The sequence below is a fragment of the Pimephales promelas genome, chromosome 11 (assembly GCF_988280905.1).
Source record: "Pimephales promelas chromosome 11, fPimPro1.hap1.1, whole genome shotgun sequence".
Lineage (NCBI taxonomy): Eukaryota > Metazoa > Chordata > Actinopteri > Cypriniformes > Leuciscidae > Pimephales > Pimephales promelas.
Window position 1 is genome coordinate 5492705 of NC_142779.1, and position 27971 is coordinate 5520675.

Genomic DNA, 27971 nt, shown 5'->3' on the forward strand with positions numbered 1-27971 from the left:
GTTAAACCAACAATATTTTTTTACAGTGTAGTAATCACAACATTTTTTCTTTGTCAAATCAACTTAAATAATTTATTTAGTTCAGATAACATTATAATTTTGAGTTTATGATGGTTAAATTAATCTCCTTCATTGTATTAACTCACTTTTTCCAGTTCAATGAACTTAAAATTTTAAGGCAACCCAGGTTACTTACTTTTTAAGATAAACCAACAATATTTTTTTACAGTGTAGTAATCGCAACATTTTTTCTTTTGTCAAATCAACTTAAATAATTTATTTAGTTCAGATAACATTTTGAGTTTCTGATGGTTAAATTATTCTCCTTCATTGTATTAACTCACTTTTTCCAGTTCAATCAACTTAAAATTTTAAGGCAACCAGGTTACTTACTTTATAAGTTAAACCATCAATATTTTTTTACAGTGCACATTTGCCCAGATGTCAGCGATCAGAATTAAATATGACTCAAATATGTATCATCCAAATGTTCTGAGATGCTATCCACCTTCATTTTGAAGTCGGCATGGAACGGAAGTTGCAATATTATTTATTTCCCTATATGCAAAGAAAACACAATAAACAAAACAAAGAAAATAAATAATAAACAAATACATATTTGTATTTGGTGTATGTGCGTGCGTGTTCGTGTTGCAATAAAAAATATTGTCAATATTGATTTCATGTGACTTTAAAGCTCTCATTTGGGTCTGCTTTCAATTCTTCCAAAGACTTTGAGAAACATCTATGTTAATGCTTAAAGGAACTATGAGTGGAAACTTTTTATGTCTAATAAAAAAAAAAGCCAAATTTAGCATCCACTGTCCATCACACCTGCAAAAAGTTCCTCTCTCTCATCATTCTAACAAATGTGAGAGTGTGTTTTGACAGGGATTTTATCGGATGGACTCGAAATAAAACTTCAAACCTCACATAATAAAGTAATACGATGTTCTGCAATAATCATGTCTGTCTCTTGTTGCTGTTTCAGGTACAGAGAGATCCCGAGCAAATGGAGAGATGACAGGAAGTCCCTCATTAGTGTCATTCTCTCTTCCGCGAGGCCGGTGCGGGGAAGACAGGACATATGGCAGGAAGTAAATTCAATGATGACTCATCATTATCTTAGAAAGTGCAGTTTTATACTGTACACACACTGCATCACACACTCTGATTAAACACAATGCTAATGCGTGAGTGAGACAGCTGGCGGTTAAAGTGATGGCGAGGTTTGCTGACTGAAAACCACACAGTTGTGTGAGCTGTCACAACAACTTACGGCGAGAAAAAATGTGGAATATAGTTCAGACGGAAAGTGAGGCAAGGATACTGACTCACCACCCCCCAAACACACACATACACAAACACACTCAAAAAGCAATAATGTTGCGCATGGTGAGAAGAATCTGTGATTGATTATTGTGTGTGTTTACTGGCTGCTTATCTCTACTAAGTCCACACTTATCTGTCTCTACAATCACTTCATCTCTTCGAGTCTCCTTCTCTCTTTCTTTTTTTTTGCCGTAATCTCTCTCTCTCACACAAAAAAAGGAGAAGAGGTGTTGAGGGTTTTGCTCCTATCTGATCTCATACACATACACAGGAACTGACAAACCAACATGCTAGACCAGCAGAGCGGGATACTAGTATATTTGTTAGAGCTGGGTGATATAGTGAATGTTTAGGTAGTATTTACAGTTATTTTTCTGGCAATATAAAATTAAGCAACATTATGATTATCACAACAGATTTAATGTGCTTTTTATTTGGCCCTTAAACTTCCTAAAGAGTGTTTATCATTATTAATATTATATAATATATTATATATATATTATTCATATATAAAAGTATATATTATTATTATTATTAAAGTTATGTTGATCATTTGTCAGTTCCAACTTCTTCAGTTGCCACTTGTTCCTTGAGCCTTGAAAATCGTTACAGTATTCTTATTTTGGTTAAAACAATTTAATGTTATTTCTTGGGTTTATTTAGTTAAAAATCTCAAGATATATATATATATATATATATATATATATTCTAAAAAAATAAAAATAAATATAGAGATATGGGAGCAATATGGCAGACCAGAACTAATTATCACACATTTTACTCCATATATACTGTATATATAACTTTTTTTATTATTATTATTGATGAGGGAAAAACAATTTGATACAGTTTATAGGGTAAATTGTCACATTATCTCACAGGTTTTCAAACAATTTTGAAACAAAAGTTAATCAAACAGCCAAAATTGTAAAATCTAACATTCTTTATTGACCTGACTCTTGCCTTTATTATATTAACTTGTTTATCAGTGTTGCGATTAACTTAAACTAAACCTATTAAAATATTTTGTATTAATTGATAAAGGTGAAAAAAATACCAATACTAATATTAGATAAAAAAAATGTTTTCTTGAAAACCAACTGAAACGAAATAAATGTAAATAAAAATGACTAAATATGACAAAAAGCAGAACCAAATTATTAAAAAATTTTAAATGAAAACTGAAAATGTATAATATTAATTAACAAAATATTCATAAATACTATAATAAATAATACTAAAATAACACTTTTGTTTATCCAACAGCTATCACAAAAATATGACAGTATTGGAATTTACTTTACAGGATATCAAATAAAATAATAAAGTAATAAAATAAAATAATAAAAACACTGCTATTGAGAAAAGAGCATTTTTGAGTCAAAAACCAGATACTTGTGACAACTTCCCCAGTCTCCGCTAATGCTCAGTGCTAATATTTGTACCAACAAATTAAAGCACAATGCTAAATAAAAAACACCGCTAATACACACACACACACACACCGCCGCCAGGTTCCATTTTACAGGCGAAGCCGTTTGTGACTGCAACGTGGTGAATTGATCCGGACAGAGAAAATAGTTTCAGAGTTCAATAAACATTTACCCCGAGGTGTTTCCATACAGATGAAAACACAAAGAAAGAACAAGAAAATAATAGAGAGAGATTGAGTGTGTGAAATACAGGACGATAAGAGCCAGGTATTCACTTCTTTTATATCTCTCAGTTATAAAAATCCCTCCATCACGCCACTCCTCAGGCCGGATGCTGCAATTGAGGAGGAGAATGACGAGCCGGAGGCCTTGCTGAGGAAAAGTCTGACCGAATGAACGGCCACTAAACAGATGAGGACGGACAAAATGAGTTTGTGTCACTCGAACTCATATACAAGCATAATCAAGAGATTCATTTGTTCAGACATTCTTCTCTGAATCATCCTGTTTTATGATCTGCAAATGACTGTAAACACAAAGCTACAAATGCAAATGTGACCCAACAAACTCTATTTTTCTTAAGAGTTAAAAGTTTGTTGTTGTACAAACTAACTAGCGAGCTGCCGGCTGATTGTCGTGCGGATTGACACAATCATTAATCCTGACTTTCATTCTGATCTGCATTAACCTTAATGCTAATGAAGAGACGCACACTGCATTTGCTGACATAACACCTCATTATCTCTGAACGATCATCCATTTGAAAGCACGCTGCCGGAGATGCTGTAATGGACTATTGGAGTGATTTTTATAGCTTTTAAGGTGATGTGTGTAATTTTTTTCTGTTAAAACACATTCTCCTATCTTGGCTTAATATGCATAGACTACTTCAAGCAAATGATTCATTGGTTGATTCCTGCAACAGAAGTAAACAATATGACTCTGTGGCATTTTTAAAATACTGAAATCAAAGATGACTCATCAGAGATTTATTTCTCATCACATTTTCTAGCAGAAATGTCCAAAATCTAAAACACCATGGAAACAGCCTAAAAACCAAAATACACTGGAAAAAAATCATGTGGGATTTACTTTAAAACAATCCAGAAGTCAGAAATTGTCCCAAAAATACAAAGAAAAGCCAAATAACAGGTTGATTTAAACATGAAATTCTGAAGTAGAAATGATATTTTCTTGTAAAACACACTCCATTTATCTTTAACATCTATAACACCTAGCAACTGCCTAGCAACCTCCAAGAACACTCAAGAAATCGCATAGCAACACTCTAGCAACCTCTTAGCAATGAGAAAACCAATTAGAACACAAAAGTCTAAAGATATAATTTAAGAGTCATCAAGAAAACATGAGCAACTGCTTAGCAATGCTCTAGAAACCATCTAGAACACCCTAGTAACGGTCTAAAAACTACTTAGCAATCATCTATGACACCTACTGTAGCAACTGCCTAAAAGCCAACTACCCAAAACACTAGAAACTCATCCTCTCAATGTCTTAACAACCCGGAACACCATACAATCCACCTAGCAACACCCTAGAAACCAATTATAACACCTTAGCAACCACACAGCAAGTCCCAAACAATCAGTCTGAACATCATGGCAACCAAATAGAAAACCCCAACAATTGCTAATAAAAGCCAAGCAGATGACGGCAGAAGATCTGGGCTCCAAAGCAGCTTTCATTGGACAAGTATCAACCAGAGGACGTCTAACTGACATGTAAAGCAGCCAATCACGGTTTGTTTTGTTCCGAGTCATGTTTAGATGCGTGGAAATTAAACGTCAATGTCCCTACAATAACAGACCGGTGTGTAAAACTCTTGGACGCATTTTAAAAGAGTTTATGCTGCAAACTTTACATACTTCTGAAAATCTAGCGTGATAAGCGCTCACTGTCAAAGTTGTAAACACGGCATTCTTCTTCCATGATGGGGTTTAGCTTCACGGCATCTTTGTTTTCAGACGGACCGTTAAAGAAAGCGACACACACGTCTCCCGGACATCCTGTAGAATTCAACCAATCAGATGACGACTTCGAAAATGCTGGGCTGTGTCCAAAATCATTCCTTATACCTGTATATAGGGCACTATTTGTAGTGCTGTTTGAAACTTTATCAAGTGCACACATTCAATCCCACAATGCATTGCAAGAGTGTACAACCGATGTATGCTCAATGGCTTGAGAATAACCAAAATCCACTGTGATGGTCACGCTGAACGAATTCCAAATCACGCCCACGGACCACTGGATGATCGTCTGATGAATAGGGCACACTTCAGGGCTGTGTTCAAAATCAACCCTTATACCCTACATTCACTATTCCCTGCATTGATTCAGTGGTTTGGAAAAGGGATGAATAGAAGATTTGGTCCCACTTTATATTAAGTGGCTTTAAGTACTATGTTCTTACATAGAAAAATAAGTACAAAGTATTGTTGTGTTCCTGTTGTATTGTAAAACACTTTTGCTGCTATTGAGGTATGATACGGGTAAGGTTAGGGACAGGTATGGTGGTATGGGTCAGTTTAAGGGTAGTTTAGGGTGTAAGGGGAGGGTTAACTGTGTAATAACAAATGTAATTACATAAAGTAATTATAGCTGTAATTACATGCTGGTATTTTTAAAATATAAGTACAATGTAAAAGCATATATGCACACAATAAGTTCATTGTATCAAATTATTAATTCCAATGTAAGTACATAGTACTTAAAGCCACTTAATATAAAGTGGGACCGATTCTTCTGGCAATAGAGATCTACCTGACAGCTTCAACTGGGATGACAACACACAGTAAAGGCAAACCATCCAGCACATATCTCTATCCATAATCGAGACCACTAACTGTCAAGCATTGCAGAAGTGCAGAAACCTCTCGTCACGTTTGTGCTCTTAAAAGCCTCGGAACGCAGGCGACACGGAGGATGGCGCTCGAGATCGATGACCGAATTACATCGGCGGTTAAAATAACCCCTTGTTTTTGTTTGGAGCGCTTAGAGAGCCATTGTAGCTGATGGGGGCTATTTAAAGAGCCATTCAATATGCAGGGATGTCAACACTCACTGGCCATAAGCGTAATTGCCCGTCCATTTGCCTGAACCACTACGGAGAAGATAAAAGCTGCCTGTCACACGCATCAGTAGGAAAGTTTGAAGATGAACCATACAGAGAAAGTTTGGAAACACGGTAAGACACTTACAGTACGGTAAGACACATACTTACTGGGTTAGATGTCGTAGAAATGTCAATTTAAAATGTCCATTTAGAGCAATTAAAGGTATAATTCCCCACCAATCCCTAAAAAAACACCTGGCGTGAGCCCAAGAAGCCTCTTTAAACACGTGCACACAGAGGCTGAAGTGGTTATTGAAATGTCAGATCCTCTGGAAGACTGTTGTTCAACTTGCATTAGGATCAGACTCAAGCCTCACTGTATTGAAGGGCTGCCATCTCTAGAAAGTCTTGTGCTGAGAGAGCTGAAAATGCCTGTGCTGTATTTCTTGAGTAAGGGAAATGCCCACTGCTCAAAAGAAGAAAAAAAGGGCTGTTTATATGCCCTCTAAGGCTGAAAGGTTAAGACCAATATAATTGATTCAACAGGATCATAAAATGACAACACACTTGACTTCCTCTTTTCTGTTTACATGTAATTATCTGGCTGTGTTCAGAAGAGCATACTATTGTTATTTCTGCAGAACAATATATATGTATACCAGCAGTGTTGGGAGTAACGCATTACAAAAGTAATACATTACAGTAACATATTACTTTTTGCTGTAACGCAGTAGTGTAAGGCATTACTAATCAATTTTCAGTAATATTTTACTCGTTACATGTTCAGTGAGGCTTGTATTACAGTTGTATTACAGTGTATTGTCTGCTTTTACTTCTTAAAGGCAACAGACTATGTGAAAGGTTTAAAGCAGTCTTTTAGTGCCAGTTCAGAGCGGTCGCGTCTGTAACATTGTTTTTTCCTCATAAATGCGAACACGAAAACTAAAATAAAATGAATATTTTAAGTTCTATGGAGACTGGAGAGCCAACCCTTCCTCATCCGATTTGCGCAGTGTAATTAACAGAATTACAAAAAATATATTTTGCCTCCTATTTTTTTGTCACGCATGAATGTGTGTCTTTTCCCTAATATTAAAAATAAAACATAGACTGATATTTGTCTAATGTCTGGAGTCCTTTAAGGAAGTAGCCTATATACGTTTCAATACATGTATTTTCTGAGAATTTTTATTTCAAGTTTTGACTGCAAATGTCATGTCCATAATGCTGGACCCAATTTTAAATAATTTATCCTCAACTAGTTTTGTGGTGTAGGTCTACGTATTTTATAATGTTAACTTCAAATAATACTAATAGCCTAATTTAAAGATAAGGCAGCATTGGATCTGGACGGTAAGGAGAATAACGCTGGAGTTGGAAGAGGTGTGTCGCGATTCTGTAGGTTCGTGGATCTGAGTCGTGTGGCGAATCGCGATTTTGGTTTCATATTGCATATCGTTACAGCCCCAAAGTTAAGTTCTACTTAGTTATTTTGGTGAAAGTAACTCAAAAGTAATACATGAGTAGTGTAACGCATTACAATTCTGGGACAGTAATATTGTAAGGTAATGAATTACTTTTAAATAACAGTAACAAGTAATACCTAATGTATTACAGTTTGGAAGTAACTTGCACAACACTGTATACCAGTGGCGTAGTCACGAGGGGGCCTGGGTGGGCCTAGGCCCCCTCATTTACATGTCCGGTCCCCTCAGATTTCTGATTGCTTAAAAAAAAAAAAAAAGTTTGTTTTATTAGGATTGATAGATTGACCAATCAAAATGCTGCGCGGTAAAATGCGGCTTATTTTCAAACTTGATTTGTTTATATAATGTGTTGCGCGTAACGTACGCTGTCATCTTCATCTTTGCGTGAGAGTTAATATGCCGTGACAATGGCAGGCGCTCAAACTCAAAGTACAATATTACACTTTTTTTAAAAAGCACGGAAAGATCAACTTGATATATATATAAATAATGTTGCCCCCTCATTTAAAGACGGGACCCCCCAAAAATAAAATTCTGGCTACGCCCCTGATGTATACCGTGCAAATTATGCAGATTTCCTGCATTCATAGAATACCTAGATGACATTTGCTAGAATAAGCATTATAAATTGGACAATTGAAACTCTGAATTCTATTTTTTATGAAATTATATAATGAATGAATACTTCAGAAAGGATCATTTTTTTCTCACAATTGCGAGATATAAAGTTCAGTTCTGAGGGAAAAAAGACTGACATTGCTAAAATCCCGCAATTTTGAGAAAAAAAAGTCAGTTCTGTAATTCTAACCTTTTAAATTGCATTTGTGAGTTTATATCACGCAATTGCGAGAGGAAAAAAGTCAGAATTGTGAGTTACCTTTTAAATTTTTGATTCAGTGGCGAAAACAAGCTTCCATACTTACTTTATAAAAAAAAATAATTATTTGTACAAAATATACACTATTATATTAGTATGGCTCTCTCTCTCTCTCTCTTTTTATCTGTCACTCTCTGTTCCAGTAATTTGAAGCAGAAATCAATGTCAAGTTAACTCGTGCTGCTCTTATCTCTGATTGATTTTTTTGGTTAGCGACGATAATTTGTTGATGTATCTCACCTACTCAAACTTCTGTCTAAATGGAGTTCTGCTGTGTTAGATGACATGTGAGAGACCAGGGATATATCAGAGTGTGTTTGCTTGTTTGTGATGAAAGTTGACATTTTATAGCAGATCTGAAGGTCTTTCATCCAATCAGAATTTAGAGTCAGAACTCTCCAATACAGACAATGAACATCTGACAAAACAGAAAATATTATATTGTGTCTCCCTCTTACGAAACATCCCATCATAATGTTTGACTTGATTTGAAAAATATATATTTCCTAAGTGAAGTTCACTAAGCAGATAAGATAGGATTCCAAGTTTTCCATTAAAATCTATAAAATGAATTGCCTTAATTAAAAAATGTGTCAAACACAGCAAATGATGCTCGTGAAAGCAAGAAACATCCTGCACATTTTATCAGGACCTTGACTAGCGTTCCCTACGCACATTGACATTCATAAGCCATAACATTTAAAAAGCAGGATATATAGCCTATAGGCACATATTTCTACCTCATAACTCAGCTTTAACACTTACTTACAAATCAAACACTTCAAAACTGGTAAAAAAACAAGCATGATGCTAATGTTTTGTTGTGCAACAGATTTCGAGAAAACCTGCTTTACTGACACAACATTCTAAAATTAAAATGACGTTTAGCAAGCATGGTTTTGCTAAATAGTTGCTATTATTGCTTTTATTATCCAAAATAAAATTAAGTATAGTTATAAAATATCATCAAAACCGAATAATTCTATTCGGCTTTCGTTGTAATATCAGGAAAGTCGTATCACTGACATTTTTTTTTAAATTCATGCCATGCTAAAAATATCAAAATTCATTTTAATACAAAAAATGTATTATGCTCATCATAAAAAAGTGACTATGTACACTGTAAAAAAAAATAATTTCAAGATTTGCTATCACAACATTTTTTCTTTTGTCAAATTAACTTAAATAATTTCTTTAGTTGAGAATTATAACTTATTATTTTGAGTTTCTGATGGTTAAATCAATCTCCTTCATTGTATTAACTCACTTTTTCCAGTTCAATCAACTTAAAATTTTAAGGCAACCAGGTTACTTACTTTTTTAAGTTAAATCAACAATATTTTTTACAGTGCATGAACAGAAATTGAATGTATTTTCGGGCATCATGTAATTGACCCTCAACTCATTGCATTGTTTCTGAGCGAGTGAAATAAAAATGGCACATTTATCACCAGCCCTATACAATTCCTAGCCCTATGAGGGATCAAGGTGAGGAAGTCAGCCATTTCAACTGACCTGGACCTGCCATTCACATACAACATGAACTATAAGTGCTGACTCTGAAAATGTGTGGATGGCACTGTCGAAAAACTGCTTACAGGTTGAAAATAATTAGCGTGGAGTTAGGCGAGCATGTTGCTGCTGACTTGAGCACTTTACAGCCAAGAGAGCAGATTCAGAAGAGTGACTAGTTTGAAGCTTGACTGATAGGGGTGAGCAGGTGAGAAAGGTTGACATCTGACTGATTCGAGCTTGTTTCGAACTACTGCCAACGGGGGTGCAGTGAGACCGCTCAGGAGAAAATGTCATGTTCATGGAAATTGGAAACTTCTGCAAACAGTTTCTTTTACTCGTAGGAATTTTAGGAAGAAACAAAGTCAATGTACTATAGACATGCTTGTCCATCTGAATATTTCATACTGTATGTGTCAGTGAAATCATGCGAAGGGAAAATATTCTCTTTACAAGTTTGTGTGTGTGTACAGTATGTCTCACCTCATCTTTGTCTTCGACCTGTATGTACAGAGGCAGGGCGAAGCCGACCTGCGCCAGCTCGGGGATCAGGACACGATACTCAGAGCTGTTGAATCTGGGTGGATTGTCATTTTTATCGATCAGCAAGATGGTGAAGGTGGTCATGACGGTGGCAGACGAGGGCGTGCGGTCCTCATTCAGCTCTGTCGCCTACACAGAGATGGAAAGACATTTTGAATGCTATCTCAGTACAGCAGGGTCAAAAGAAGACCGCAACGGAAATCTGGAGGACTGGAAATAAAGAAATTTTTATGCACAATGAGTAAGAACTATTTTCAGAGAATTTGTGACACTGATCATGTGACGATGTTCTTATTTCCACTGAACACATCTTGTGAAAATGTTAAATGTTTAATAAAGGGGCAAAAAGCCATAAAAATGGTGTTGTTTTTCAGCAGCATTTGTGTACAGTTCAAATTTTGGTGTTCAACTTTGCGGTTTAAAAATACAACAACAGTTTCGTTTTTCAAATACGGGTTAAAAAAAGAAAAACGAATGGCCGAAAAAGTACACGGACCTTGTTAAATATTTCAAATAATGTATTTGAAGAAAATCTTTATAGTCTTGGGTCCGTGTCAATTTGCGTATTCAAAAGCCGGTTGCGTAATTGCGGCTCAGCGAAGGCCACCCTGATTCAAAAGCGACGCCACCTGCACCTTTATTTGCATTTAAACGTAGTTTGATTGATAATAATAACTGATGATCGATTGATACATTCGTAATTAGGGCTGGGCAACGATTAATCGCGATTAATCGCATCCAAAATAAAGGTTTGTGTTTAAATAATATATGCGTCTGTAGTGTGTATAGCTATTTTGTATATATAAAAATATTAATTCTGTATAAATATATATAAAGTATATACGTGCATGTGTGTGTATTTATATATACAAAATAGTTATACATACCACACACACAAATATTATGTAAACACAAACTTTTATTTTGGATGCGAATCGTTCCCCAGCCCTATTCGTAATCCTGAATTTTTATAGTAAAATGATTTTGCTTTGCAAACCACATACTGATTAGTGTATTGATTAGTGGTTCTTATGTGTGTATTAAGCCTATATAAAATGAAGAGTGACGTCACCAGTCGAAATAGCCGTACCCCCCGAAGCTCACAGTATAGCGCAAGGGACATATGCGCTATCACGCAAAAGTAAGTAATCGGCAGCGCGCTAACAGAGGACGTCATATCTAGCGAGATTGCATAAACTACACAGAACATAATTTGTTTAAATTCAGGCAAACTTTATATTTTATGGACAATACGAAACAACATATACATAACGAACAGATGATACAAAATGGCATTTAAGACTTTTTAATACTTTTTAAGGGCCTTAATTTTCTCTAAATTGATTTGTCAACTTTTAATACTTTTTAAGACCCGCTGGACATCCTGAGCCCACAGCATTAGTTTGGATGTTTGTGAAGTTTTTGTATCTTTAGATTTGTTCTTAAAAATAATGGTGTGAACGCAAGAACGCTAGAAGAACACAACAAGTGTGAACACACTCTAAAAAATGCTGGGTTGTTTTAACCCAATTTTGGGTAAAATATGGACAAACCCAGCCATTGGGTAAAAAATGTCATTTAAAAATGTAACCCAATGGCTGGGTTTGTCCATATTTTACCCAAAATTGGGTTAAAATAACCCAGCATTTTTTAGAGTGCACCATTAAAATACACAGCCATCAAAATATACCCATCCTAATGACATTCAAAACAAGCCAAACACGTCTAACCTAAGCTGAGAGCGAGCCAGATAGCTGACGGTGAGAATGAATACCACAAAAAGGAACAATGTAACATAATTAGCAATTCTAGACAGAATCAAATTATCAAAAGTCAAAATATTTCATAAATGAACACACAGTTGGCAGAGGATTAATCCGTGCAACCATTCATTTATTATTTTGTTGACTAATCATTTACACCTGAGTAAAACGATAATAAAACATCATACTTTATACAACGCACCCTCCATCACTCTAATGTGATGAAAACATTATAAGTAGCTCTACAAAAGCAAAGGAGAAGCAAAAGAAAGGAGAGAGAAGAGTGACAGTAGGAGATACGAAACGAGAGAGGAATGGATGTGATGATAGAGGGAATCTGGCAGTAAGCAGCATTAACGTTTAGTCTTCAATCTCCTCCATTTGTTCAGCTCTGCCTCTTTATTAAATCAGAGGGGAGGATTCTGGGAGATATCCCACAGGTCTGCCATAAATGGGGGCAAACGGGGGCCAGACAGATACAGGCAATAAAATTTAGGATGAACACATCTTATCGACAGGAAACAATTGCTTCCCTCCCTCTCTTTCTCTCTCTCCTCCTCTTTTTGAGTGATAGAGTTGGACTCACAGAGAAATCAAAAGGAATAATGGTGTTTTGTGAAGGAGGGATGCAGGGTGAACGCTGTGGTGACGCTGCACGAATTGTGTCGTTTAAAACCCCCGTGCACATCTCTTCTCTATCCCTCCGTATAATAAATGCACTGACCTCCGGTCCAAAGTACTTCAGCTTATCCAAGCTCTGTGAAGTTGAGAAATTAGTTTTATTACTTTTCACTTCAAATCAATAATGCGACCAATAAGAGAGAGGGAGACTGAGAGAGAGAGAGAGAGTAAGACAAAATGGTAACGAGAAAAAATATATATAAAGGAGCAGAGGCTCAGGAGTGAGAAATAGATAATGAAAATCTATAACTTATGAATATTTTGTGAGGTTTTTCTTGCGCTTGCTTTGTTTTGAGTTTCACTTTTCGTGGCAATCATTGATTTCAATTTAGAGAACTACAGCTGTGCAGTTTATGTCTGCAAATAGAGCAGAGGAATCTAAAACGCATTTATGAAACTGTCCGGACGGGATTCTATATAATATTACAGGGAGAGAAAGAGGCTGTAACTATAATTTCACTGTGTCCCTTTTCTGTTCTGCCCAAGGGGGTAATCCATCGACCGGAAGTTGAAGCCGGCCGGGTGCCGCCATCTTGTAGCAGAACTTCACTTGAGTTAGCATTTCCATTGACTCCCATTCATTTTGGCGTCACTTTGACAGTGGATAACTTTACATCTGAGGCGTTTGAAGACTCCATTTGTCCATTATTTATTTCTAAAGAAACACGACAATGTATAAAATGCTCCATTACCTTGTAGATTATGTTAAGAGCCCGTAGAAGCAGTCTTTTGTAAAAGAGCTTCTAAAGAGCTGATTTTGTGTTAAAGAAGTGCTGCTTAATATTTCTTGTGGAAACCATGATAGCTCAAATCCAAACTTTTTATATATATATATATATATATATATATATGGTCTTTATCAGAATTATTTTCAAAGGTCTACACTAAAGTCTGTCTGCTCACCCCTTTTGTTCTTTTTGTCCCTCTCATCTTCATCCTCATACAGCCCAAAGAGGAGGCAATGGTGTGTGTGTGTGTGTGTCTATTTCAGGAGCCTCTGCTAAACTGAGCTCTCAGAGATTGAGAGACTGGAACAAAGAGCTTTCCTGCCTGAGGTCTACAGGGACACTTTCTGTCTCTCTCTCTCTCCCCTCCAGTGTCCTGGCTGTGTCTGGCCCTGGCACTGTCAGCGGGACACTGAGATAACAATGAGATCACACACAGGTGTCTGTCACATGGTCACTCATTCCAACTAGCTACAACAGTAAGAAAATAGATCATTTAAAAAATAAATAAATAAATAAAAAAGGAGATCCAAAGAGCATCTTGAGTTTCAATGAAAGCAAGAGCATCTGAGCATCTGGTCAATGTCACAAAAATATTATTCGTATTTGAATAGAGACCTAGATGTAGAATCTGACAAAAATATAATAATAAAATTGAAATCTGTTTTAATAATAATGAAATAGATCAATGTCACATTATCTGTACACAAATGTCATGGTATGAGAGTTGCATGTTTCTCTAAAAACACTACACCGAAAATGCAGTCCAGTCCAGTTCAGTTGAAGTGTTTTGCATGTTTGTAATGGCTAAGCAATGATAATTAACCATGTATTTAAAGCTCCAGGGTCAGTGAGACCTTTTCACACACTGACCCTGAATCCCTGATAAACTCAATGTGGGTAAATGGCTCGATAAATTACAGTCACAGTCCGCAAACATTTACAGTAGAATCAATACTGCATTTGGCAGAGATCCCAATGACTTCTGTGCAGGGGATGAGAGACTAACCAGAACTACTATAGATGTGAATTTCTGGAAACAGAACAAATCGTATTATATGTGATTTTATTCCTCACTTAAAGTCAGTGTTGACCTTGAAACATCACAGAATAGATTTTAATAATGCATTAGAGGATTTGAATCTCACACAGGGTTGGAAGACTTATAATAAAAGGTTTTAAGAGCTTAAGGATTTTAACTATTCTGATTCCAATTCCAGCTTCTCAACAAATCAATGGACAGTTCTTTTGGTACTACTGAGGAAGCATTTGTCCAAATTATATATTAAATAAAAACAATTGTATTATTTGTATTATATTAAAAAGCAATTATTTTATTTCATTATTTAAGTACCAAAATATATTTTCTGAATGTCTATTAGGGCTGGGTAATAAATATCGATTTCTCGATATTAATCGATTTACGAACCGATATCGATTCTTAAATGTCAAGAATCGATTAATCATCCTGTTTCATTTGAATGAATGGGACATTGTATCACGGCTGCACAATTTTCAATTAATCAATGTCATGTATCGTCATATTTACCTCAGAAAACCCACATAAACTCGTTAGTCAGCTAGAAAAAAATAACTCCAGAGAGGAGCATTTTGCTAAAATATATACAGCATATAACATATGCATTATAATCTTAATGTTCTTCAATATTGAATGCATATTTGAATAAATCTGGCAAGTTTTTTATGACAGCCACCATTTAAATGTTTATATTTCATATAATCTTCTTATTATAAAAATAAATAAAAGTGTAATTTAAGTGTTTGTATAGCTACCAAACAGTTCATTATTACCTTCATATTAGGCTAATGAAGCCTAGTAGGCGACTCCCATAGTTTACAGCATTTAAGAGATTTGATTCCCTTGAGAAAAATGGCCATTTATTTGTAACTGATATCCAAAATAATCGATATTTAATTGAATCGAATCGTAATCGAAATTGAATCGAATTGCAAGCTTGTGAATCGAAATCAAATCGAATTGTGAATTTTGTCTCAACTACCAGCCCTAAATTTTTTTATAAGGCAGAGCGCTCAAGAACTGTTAACGAAACCGAACGTCATAAAAAAATGGCACCGTTTGTGAACAGGAATATTGAAATTGAACAAATCATTTTGTGAAGCTCAACCTCCACCTGTAGTTTTGAGTCGCACCTTCACTGTGATGGTGAATCCGGATGAGTACAGCGGGTTCTCCCGGTCCAGCTGGCCGCTCACGGTCAGAGATCCGCTGATGTAGTCGAGAGCAAACATGCTGTTGGTGTTACCTGATGAACAGAACCAAAAAGGATTGTGAATTATTGTGGCAGTATTTGGGTCAAAAGATGTTTCTGTTTGCACTGGATACTGCCATATTAAACCCAAGAGTTTGTACCCTCGTTACACTTTGACTGTTTAGCATTTAGATATTTTAAATATTGTGAGGTCATGATTGTAAAGTGGTTAAATATCCAAGCCCAAAATCAAAGGTTGTAGGTCAAAACCCTCAGAGGTGTCATGGAAGCGGAGGCCGTTGAGTTCCCTAATCACTATTCTGCCCTAGAGCAGGGCACTTAACCTCCGCTCCAGGGGGAATGTCCCTATCGTCAGCTTTAAGCTAAGGATTTAAAGGTATTCATCAGATCATTCCTATCCTGTAAATTAGGGCTGGATGTTATGTCAAATTCAGTGGTTAAACTTAATACCAAAAAATGGTACACGTTTGCACCTCAATAAGAGGGCAGGATTCTAAACATTATTACACTGTGAAAAAAATATTGTTGGTTTAACTTAAGTAAGTAACCTGGTTGCCTTAAAATTTTAAATTCATTGAACTGTAAAAAGTGAGTTAATACAATAAAGGAGAATGATTTAATCATCAGAAACTCAAAATTATATGTTATCTGAACTAAATAAATTATTTAAGTTGATTTGACAAAAGAAAAAATGTTGCGATTACTACACTGTAAAAAAATATTGTTGGTTTATCTTAAAAAGTAAGTAACCTGGGCTGCCTTAAAATTTTAAGTTGATTGAACTGGAAAAAGTGAGTTAATACAATGAAGGAGATTAATTTAATCATCAGAAACTCAAAATAATAAGTTATCTCAACTAAACAAATTATTATAAAGTTGATTTAACAAAAGAAAATATGTTGTGATAACAAATCTTGAAAATATCTTTTTACAGTGTAGTATATAGTAGATCTATCTATCAGACAACAATTAGTTACATCATTTTTTTTTCAGTTTCAATTCATTTAAATTCTACCTCTGTGTTCAAATTTAAATTTCAACTAAACACCCTTTACTACCAAAATATGAATGCTTCCAATATAGCACAGGAACTATATTGTAATTTAGAGGCATTCTCAATTTAATTCTGTACCACATTATTTAATATATTCACCATCTGTTCAATGGATTTCCAACAATAATGACTATGGTATATTGTGATATAGACCGCTAACGCATTACAAGTAACGGAGTAAAGTAATGCATTACTTTAAAGCTGCAGTGCATAGTTTTTCCTCTTTGTCGCCATCTGTGTTTGAAATTGACAATTGCAGTTACACGCGGAATGATCAACTTTACGTGGGTTGTGCCTCGGCGCGGCACTACGCAGATTAACACAATGTTTTAGGAGAATGTGCTGCTGTCAGTCACCGCGCCGGTGTGGATACTGGCATTCAGAATCACAGATTCTACTTTTTTTTCAGAAGGATGACCAACATAAGAATTTTCAACGGGAAATGTCATCTGAACAAGTAACATCCACTTTTGTTCTGACCAACTAATGGGAAAAAGCATTGCAGTAAATGCCGCTGATTAAATCCAACGATCGCTTATCATATCACGTAAAACCGTGCAAATTACTTTGCGCTCCAATTGTTCATGTTAACAACATCAGCATTGCATGACTACATTTAATGCCTTTTTTAGGCATAAAAAAATGCAATAATTGCAATAACAAAATAAGTTAAATAAAACAAATATACTTTATTTATATAATCTCACTTTTATTAACCACTAAGAATAGCCTACAAATATATAAAAAAAAAGAATAAAAAGTAAGTTACCTGGTTGCCTTAAAATTTTGAGTTCATTGAAATAATAATAAAAAAAAAATAATGTGTTAATACAATTAAGGAGATTGGTTTGGCAACTATAATAAACTAGAAAACCAGCATTAGAATGACTATGTGTTTAATATTACTCATACTGTGAAATAAGATATTGTTCATACCACCCACATGATTTAGTTCCCCACACACTGATGTCATAAATACAATACTTTACCGCTAATGTCAATAAAAATACTTGCTTAAATACCAGGCATGGACAAAGAGTAAGAAACAGGAATAAAAGTAGTGTCTGGCAGAGAGCAGGCATGAGGTTTGGGACTGCAACTCTCCCTTGTCTGGGATAGAAGAAAAAAATATCTTCAGAGTGGAAACGATAGCCCTGTTAATTAATCCGTTCCTCCTGAGATATCATGCTGGTTTTGTGTAATTAGTTTAGTGCTCGGCAGCAGAGACCCAAACTTTAGGGCTACAAAAGAGCACTACACTGGCTCGCCATCCGATCCACCATTCTTTTCTAATTCATTCTCCACTCAAAACAGTTTATACTCCCTCGATAAACTGTTCGTCTCATTAACACCTCACTTTCCTTAATTATATGATATTTCAGTAATTATTTTCATGTCTTTTCTCTCTGCAGTGCAGTGTTTATTCACTGCACACTAATTAAGTCCAGCAGTTGCAGATGGCCCACAGAGTGACACACAATCTGTCTTCTCTTCTAACAGTTCTTTTGTTCTTTATGATAGATTCCCTCACCTCTGTATGGATCTCATAACATATAATCATGTTTTACTAAAGATCATCAGCCCCCCCATCGCTCCGTTCTCTACCTCATCACTCCTACATTCCTCCGCCTCCCTGTTCCCATGTAAATCCACGCAATTCTGTTGCGCCTGCCCATTCCTATAACCTTCATGCCTCCACCTTGCCCCTCCTCCATTGGGGTTGTTTGCTATTCAGAAATGGCTTCACAGTATGTTAAAACAGCGATGATTTAAAACAAAAATGGATACTGAATAGCTTTTGTAACTTTAATAATGTTTCATCTTGATTTAATTTACAGAGAGAAGATTGTATTCTTATTTTCTTTATATTTATTTGACAGTAGTCCTTTTTCTCCTGATCATCGCACACAACTGTGATTAAAAAACAAACTGTGAGTAATTTGAACCTTTACACCCTTAGTGTACAGACCGACAGAAAGACAGGTAAAGTTATTGTGTGCACATGCGCAATGCCTGGTCTAGGCTGAAAAATAAGTGTTTTTAATGCTAATAAAGCATAATAAAGCGAATAAAGCATAAGCTTAATAAAACAATTAAGGAACAGTTCAAGAAATATTTTGTTGCTGATTTGAAATTTGCCATTTAATTGTGAGTTTGGCAAGCAGTTTTTGAGACTTCAGGATTCCCCCATTCAAATAGATAGGATTTGGTCTCGGATGCCCAAAATAGCTGCCTGGAGGTGTTGCAAATATGGCCGCCGAGTGAACAGACTTTCCTTGAGCGGAACTTTGCGGACAAATAGAAATGAATCAGCGTCTGCTCCTCACCTTATAGACCTCCAACAGTAAACTCTTACACTCCTCCACCTCCCTATCGCTCCATTCCACTTCATCAAGTAGAACTACTTAAGTACTGTACTTAAGTACTAAAATGCTGTATCTGTACTCTTTTTCTCATAATTCTACTTTTACTTCAGTAGATACTTTTGATGAACTTAATACTTTTACTTCGATATTTTTTAATGTTCTGCTAGTTACTCGTTACAATTATAAAGATTTTACGAATCATTCGTTGCAAGTTGGCTTTCATGCTGCCTAAATCGCACGCCAGTTTTATAGGGTAATGGTATTGATTGAAACACACATTGACAACTAATTCAGGGGTTTTCCTGCAATGACATTTTTTTTGGCAAATTTGTCTCCCGCCAAAGCGCCTTATTTGATTGCTATAGTTCAAACTTTTGACTGCTTTCTTTAATAATTACATGACACAATACTTGTACTTTTACTTTTAGTACTAAAGGAGTGAATTATAAAATAAACTACTTGCAATACTTAAGTACAAAATATGTTGAATACTTTAGCTTCTACTTAAGTGTGGTGCTTAAAGAGCACTTCAACTTCTACTCAAGTCACTTTTTTAATAGAGCACTTGTACTTTTACTCAAGCCTGGGTTTCTAGTACTTTATACATCTCTGATCACTATGTTACTTTACCTCCTCCTTTCCAGGTTCTCAAACTTTCCTTCTTCATTCAGCCCATCTCATCTCAGGTGTTCACTATTGTTATGCTAAATTGGACATAGCCACACCAGCTCTGCATTGGCACTGGGTTCAAACAGAGCTTGTTGAGCATACATAAGTGATTCAGAGCTGCCCTAAAGAGATAGCTGTGATTTATACATTCAAATAGCACCATCTGAACCATCTGCGTAATGGAAATCAAACAACGGGAGAACCCAGATTGATTGAGAGTGCTTGAACCGAATATTTTTGCTCCTCTGGGCATGGGCGGCCAATTAGAATACACACTTTAATTCACTTTCCCAATTGCCCAGTGTGAAATCAAACGTGCAGCCGAGAGCCACGCTGACCTAATGGATTCATTAAAACCAGCATGCTTGGCTGTTCACTGGACTAAGACTTTTGAAGAGCAGGCTGATTTGAAATGATAATAATCCTTATTTGGCATCGCAAATATATTGAAATTGAGCGGCAGACGCTGATTTTTTCTGTGGGGTACACTCTCAGAAAAAAGGTACAAAAGCTGTCACTGGGGCTGTACCTTTTCAAAAGGTACACTTTTGTACGGGCTGCATATTGGGACCTTAGTGGTACATATTAACACCTAAAATGTACATAATAACACTTAAAATTGACATATTAGCTCCTGAAATGTACATAACACTTAAAATGTACATTTCAACACCTAAAATGTACATATTAGTACCTAAAATGTACACAATAACAGTTAAAATGTACATATTTGCACCTAAAATGTACATTGTAACACTTCAAATGGACATATTAGCTCCTGAAATGTACATATTAACACTTAAAATGTACATATTAACACTTAAAATGTATATATTAACACCTAAAATGTACATATTAGCACCTAAAATGTACATTATAACACTTAAAATTGACATATTAGCTCCTGAAATGTACATATTAACACTTAAAATGTACATATTAGCACCTAAAATGTACATTATAACACTTAAAATGGACATATTAGCTCCTGAAATGTACATATTAACACCTAAAATGTACATATTAGCACCTAAAATGTACATTATAACACTTAAAATGGACATATTAGCTCCTGAAATGTATATATTAACACTTAAAATATACACATTAACACCTAAAATGGACAAAAGTTTACTTTTGAAAAGGTACAGCCCCAGTGACAGCTTTTGTACCTTTTTTTCTGAGAGTGTAACTTGTGAGGAAATTATAAACTTAGCATTGACAAGATAATTTATTGATTTGAAATATATTCTCATTACATCGATCTTAAAGTCACACTTCTTTTATTGGTGTTTTTGTTCTGTTTGGAGCATGACAGGCATGCTCACAAATCATTTTTCATGGAAAACACTGAAGTGAAAATGAGTAAATAATGACAGAATTTCCATCATTGGATAAACAATCCCTTCAACTAGAGGAGATTCTTGTTAATAGTAACCCAGTCAGCAGACAAGAGTTGTGATTTAGAGGCGCTTATACTAGCGTGAGATAAGCAGACTCTTCAGAAGACCAGAGCGATGCTGCGTTCTGCCTGACAGAACAAAAACTCTCCCTTCCAGAGATTGACATCTCATCAACACGCAAAGTGACAACACAGAGAATTCACTCTGTTGGGGAAATCAAGCTCGGCTGAAGTTGATGGAGAGAATAAAGAGGCGAGTGTGAGTGAGTGGAGCTGTGCAGAAGAGCAGATAGCTCACTCATTCTAATCCTGCTGAGAGCCAGAAGCTAAGAGAGCTCACCCACTGCAGATTAAGACAAGCACACCAACACACCAGAGCACGAGCTGCCATTACACTACACGGCAGCAGCTGGAGACTGCTGGGGAAACCCTGTAATTATGCTCTTTAGTAGCAGCGAATTATTTGTAATACAAGATCTTGACCAAAAACTGATGCACCTCTTGATGGAAATAACCAAATAAGCAGTGTTTGTTCAAATAAGCACGCGATTATGATAACACACAAAATTCAGATGGAGGGCAGGGAGTGAAGAGCGCAATGGACGAGATGGAGGAAAGTACGTACTGTACTACTTTATTACAAGAGAAAGATATAAACAAAAAAAATCGAACATATGTTGGATGTGATTCTCACGTTATGAAGAGGACCGATTTTTCAACTTAATTGAAAGATTTTCCAGCCATCGAGGCGGTAGATATCAGCATCTACATCGTCTTGCAGACGTAGGCCTACTTTGACTTTACAAAGTTCGGAAACATTACACGTTACACAAACACAGCCACTTAAGTTGTATTAACTCACCTTTGACGAAGTGATCACTACACACACAGGCATTTTCCCATTCGGCTCCTCCCGTTTAAGTAAGGATAAACGACGCATAAAATAGGAATTTTGAGTTTTTTATCCACAAGTTTCCTACGCCCCATGAAGCCTTGCATCAAAAGTGGGCGTGTCTTCCGGTTCGAAGTAAACAAAGCGCGACTTGACATGCTTGACACTCGTTCAGTCAACAGTTGGCAGTCATTCAAGTTATAGCGATCCAAACTAGCTAACGATGTGGGAACACAACCTCAACAAAATTAAAAAGGGTGAAATAACAGTACCTTTACCCGCCGAAGTAGTTGATTGGGAGTATTATAATAACATTAATAATAATCAATACTCATCAAGGCATGGTGACAGACAGTTGTGCGAGCTGACAAACAAATAAAAAATAAACACTTAGTCATTGTGCTTTGGAGTGTATGCAAAATTATAATGTGCTACTTGAATACATTAACTGGCACATTTGGTATTTTGTCAACACAGGCTTTGATCCTGAGTTTAGGTGTAACATCAATAGTGAACAGCCAATCACATGCTGATAGAGTTTATAGAATATTAAGAATTTAAACAAATGTACACAGGAAGATTCGTCGTCTTTTGGGAGGTGATGGAAACTACAGTCGTTGGCAGGATCACTCTGATTTCGTTTTCGTCTTTTGTTCAAAACAATCACGTTTAAGCCACTGAATTAGTTAAGTCCGGTTATACATACAACCGCGAACAGCATATGTCCCTGAGCTCCGTAACGACATCTCTCATAAAGATTTGCGTCTTTAAATAGTAAAATAAATCTCCTAAAAACAGCTAGCCTCTTCGCTAACTAACACACAAAATACCATTGGAATGCTACTTCCGCCGCCTCACCGGAAGTTTCACCCACTTTATTTTTTACAGGAGCGCCCCCCGGAAACTTGTGGATAGTGCTTTCTAAATACAGCAAATCAAATTTCGCGCCATGGCAACGCAGTGGCGTGACGTCATATGAAAACAAGCTATAGGTAACAACGTTATTTTTTCAGTAACGAGCTAATCTCGTTACTTTTCCCGTCGTTACAGCGCCGTTAACGTTTCTGGACGTTAAATGCGGTGCGTTACCACGGGCATCAGTTTGGTTTGAAATGTGCTGGGGACAGAGACGCATTCGGAAGAGCTAGGTACAAACTTGTCAAACTGTGCAGTCTCTCTGCTCATCCCGTAAATAAACCCATTGATCCGTAAATGTTGTTTAAGTTCTTATATGGTCAAGTGGTAGATCTTTTGACAAGCGTGTCAGAGGTTACGGGTTCTAATCCGCACTTGCGTAGTTTTTTTTTTCTCATCAAAACTGAATATGTTCATCCGTGGTTACAGTCTATATCAAGCAGGGACACACGTTTGTGTGCATTTTATTTTGTGATTTCACCAGAATGAATAGAGGGTCTCAGCAACACCGATAGATTGAAAAGCGCGTCTGAGTGAAGACTGCCTGCGCACCACAAGAGAACGCTGTATCCATGACACTGATAACTTGATTTCAAAAACAACACATTTTAGTGCTAGATTTCTTATTTAATAGTGAACTAAATTATATTAAACTGGAGATGTTTTATTTATTTGTATAGACCCCTTTTGCGCCGACGTCAGAGTTACGTCACGGCGCTAGCTGGAGGCAAAACAAAGTGAAAACTGGAGGCGGCCAATGCAAACCAGCACAGATTCGGCTACATAATAAAGAGCTTAAATTACTTTTATTATTTTTAAATGTCATCTTATTGTGTTGTTTAGTGCAAGTATCAATAAAAAATGAATATGCTGTATCTGGATTTTCTATTTCTAGAAAATATTCACACGATTAAAATCGCACCGTAATTACACTCTTTACAATGTCGTCTTCTCTGCCCTGGCTCGGCAGAACTGCGGATCATACACACACGGATCAAGTCTTGTACAGGACCATTCATCACATAGTTATAGGCATCTAAAGATTTATATGCCATCAGTTTCTCTTTACGATCGGTTTCTCTATAAGGTAGGTGTAGAAGTCAGGCCACTCAATCGAGGTAACGTAACGTTAATCCTGTCAGATCGTCCATGCATTGAGTGAGCGTGTAGGCGGCTACGGGTCGGCCAATCTGGTTCTGTCTGTTAAAAATAACTTTTGGAAATAACAATCGCGGTCCTGGACAGTGAGTGACCTTATACATTAAGATAAAATCTGATTTTCTCCAGTCATTGTTAAAAAACAAGCTAACAATACTTGCTAACTAGCGTCAGTGAAGCGGCCAGAGGGATCGTTCTGCCTCCACCTAAGCTCCGCCCAAATAAAAACGTCACCATGTTTACCAACTGTAAAAGGGGTCTATTTTCTTATCTTACAAATATACTTGAAAATAGTATTATTTAATACTTAGAAATAATACTTGAAGTGCAGGATAAACCTCTTGCTGTCTGTCGACATTATGTACAAACACCTGTCTGTTCTACTCATTTCAACTGACTTGTGAAAACTGCTAAAAATAAATCCAAATTCTTTGACATTTAGCAATTTTTTTTTCACAGTAACGCAAATAGTTACATTTCCTGGTAACGAGATACTTTTATTTTAGAGTTATTCAGTTATTAACTTTACTTTTTGGAACAAATAGTGAGCAACTACAGTATAACTAATTACTATTTTAAAGTAATGTTCCCCACACTGCAAATGACCATTAAGAGGTGCATCCATTTTTGGCCAAGATGTTATATTTACAATGCAAGCGGCAACCACTCTGTAAAGTCTCCTCCGGCACATCCCAAAGACTTTCAATGAATTTAAGGTCTGCCAATTCATGTGTGAAGGGGCGCAGTGGATAAGACACATGCCTTTAGTGTGAGAGACCCGGGTTCAAATCCACTGTGAGACACCAATGTGTCCCTGAGCAAGACTCTTAACCCCTAGTTGCTCCAGAGGCATGTGACCTCTGAATAGCAATTGAAAGTCGCTTTGGATAAAAGCATCTGCTAAATGAATACATGTAAATGTGACAATGATTCTCCACGCTCCTTCACATCCATTCTTTCACAATTTGAGCCTAATGAATCTTGACTTTGTCATCCTTGAATATGGCCACGTGTCTTCCTACACGGTTGTTCAAGAAATTATAAGCTACAAACTTCATAAATTAGGATTAGAAGAATAGTTGCCAAACATATAAACATGCTAGAAACATAATAATCCAGTCATAGACGCTTAAACATTTGCCAATAAATCCAAACAGCAACTTTTGTTTTTTGGTAGGGCAGGAGTTACCAGAAATATTCCTCTTCTAAAGCTGCAGCCCTATGTGTGTGTTTGCCTCCCAGACAGCACTTGTTTACCTTCTGCTTTTGAATGCGATTGTAAAATCAATTAAAGTCACAGTCCATCATCTGCACGTCTGAGCTTAGCTGAACCTCACGTTAAAGAAGAGGAATGAGACTCCACTGTTCTCAGCCTCTGTTAGCACGGCACCTGCTATCTCTCTGTTTCAGACTGATTTACTACAAGAGCCGCGTCGCCAGCCTTGATCTTAGCCATGCTAACAGAGCGACGCAAATTAGCTCACAGTTATGGGTTAGGGAACCTGCGCAGCAGATAGCCACGCTTTGTCGCATCTATCAAGTCAGTCAGGCAGCAAATTAGTGGACACGGCGTGAATTAGTGAATAATTTCATTAGGCTGTCAGCGAGCAGAGGAGCTGCAGCGGTATCAGCTGAAATATGCCTGAAAGGGACGATTTCAAAACAAAAACACCAGTGACATACCGCTTGATGCCTAGGAATGGTTTGTATGTCTGTTCTAATCAAGACTGGAGTGTGTACAACCCTTAATATGCTTAATATATTTTTAGTTTTACCTTAGTGGTGGGTATTGTCAAGAAAGCCCTGCTATAGGTTACATCAATATGCCAGTAGGTGGCGACATGTCTGATGTCTGTCTTTATGAAAGAGTCATTAATTCTGACGAACTGATTGATTCTGACTAATTAATAAATATATGTATTTATATATACACTTTTTAACCACAAATATTCGTCTTCCACGTCCACGACTTAAAAGTCCACTAATCACGTTAAAAGGTCAGGTGGTAACCTGACATAGGCGGAAAATGTAGGGTAGGGCGAAAAACTCCATCTTATTTTCTCCTTCAACTTCAAAATCGTTCAAAATCGTTGATTTTTTTGTAAAGGGCGTTTGACTTCGTGTTTATAAAGCCAACGTGCAAAAACAAGGTTTTATCACGTCGCGCGTGACCTTTCAACATTATTACGTAATGTGTAAGACCAGCATTTGTAGTTAACAAGTATATAATTGGGTTTTTTTTGTTTGTTTTTTTAAATGACGGATAGTTTGGCTAGACAAGACCCTTATTCCTCCTCTGGGACCGTGAAGAGTCTTTGAAGCTGCATTGAAACTTCAAGTTGGACCTTCAACCCGTTGGTTCCCATTGAAGTCCACTATAAGGAGAAAAATCCTGGAATGTTTTCCTCAAAAACCTTCATTTCTTTTCGACTTAAGAAAAACAGACTAGATATTTCGGATTATGAGGGGTTGAAGTAAATTATCAGGACATTTTGATAATTTAATTCTGAAGTGAACTAATCCTTTAAGATTAAGATTCACTGAGTAAATCCCATGCTGTACCACTCCACAAAACTGTGTGTGGCGCACTTGAGTGTGCTTAGAAATAGTGAGACAGAAAATCAATTTCACATCACTGATAAAAGGCTGGATGAATGAAAAACAATCACGCTATGTCAGGGGAATAATTGAAAATGAAACAGAATTGGAATGCTTCTGTTCTTATGGGACAACCAAGCTCTCCCCTCTCACTGTTAGGGTCCTGCATTTCCCTCGTCATCGCATCAGCTCCAGTGCTTGACAAATGAACAGAGGCACATACCCGTCATCGTTTCCTCTTGGATCCTTTGGAACAAACACCTGCTAACTAGCACCACACTTCCCATTTCCCATGGCACACACATTTGCAGCAGCTTCAGGCACGCTCTCCCTGCTGCAGGTCTGCTGTACTGGTGCGTTTGTGCAATCAACGAGGGCAGAGAGTGGGCATGTTGACAGAGGCTGGGGCACAGCAGATTAACCCCGGGCCAGACCTGTCTATAGTCACTGCGTACTGGGTCTATGCCAGTCCATTGTTGGTCAGAGAATGGGGTGACGGTGGGGCCACTGCAGGCGGAGGAGGGAGCGCAGCCTTCTGGCTAATTATGGAGGATTGGGGGCAAAAGGTGTAGAGAGGAGGGGGGCAGAAAAGAGCTGTTGAGGGGACAATCCTGGCAAATATTGCTGTGTATGTTTGCGCAGCCACAGTTGTGACATTTCTGCACAGGCATAAACACTCACACAATATCTTCAAAAGCCTATTATAAAAGCTATTAAAAAAAATCGAATTCATGAGGAAAAAAAAATTCAATTACACAAACTGAAATAGACATTATTTTGAATGTTAGGTACAATTTTATGATAAGGTTTCATTAGTTAAAGCCCCCCTGTGGTGAAAATCAAGCTTTTAATGTTGTTTATATGTCTACGTCACAAACTAACTTGTAACCAATCACGTGCGATCATCACCGAGTGGATCTCTGAGCTGGTGTGAGTGGGGGCGGGGCTAATTTGCATACTAAATGAGGTAACATTCAAGCTATTTTAAGGCATGAAGAATTTTTTTTAAGGAAAAAAAATGTTAAAATATGTCATTTTGGTGATTAAAGATGAGTTTTAAGGGATACAATTAATGAGAAAATAATTATGCCGTCACAAATTTGGAAATAATGGGACAGAGGATCTAAGCAGTTTGATCTATACGCTGTTGTATGAATGTATGAATATGCAAATTAGCCCCACCCTAACTCACTCACACAGGCTCAGAGATCCACGACTAGTTGATGATTGCACGTT

The 27971-nt window shown here is 36.7% G+C and overlaps 1 protein-coding gene across 1 annotated transcript in view; it reads right to left on the minus strand.

Annotated features, from left to right (window-relative positions):
* The window catches only part of cdh23 (cadherin related 23), a 247724-nt gene that overhangs the window by 97657 nt on the left and 122096 nt on the right, over positions 1-27971 (minus strand). The window contains exons 10-11 of the mRNA XM_089116802.1: positions 15602-15714; positions 10201-10389 (exon numbers count right to left, since the gene is read on the minus strand). Of these exons, the coding sequence (XP_088972928.1) occupies positions 10201-10389; positions 15602-15714 (302 nt within the window). The remainder of the gene's footprint in view (positions 1-10200; positions 10390-15601; positions 15715-27971) is intronic.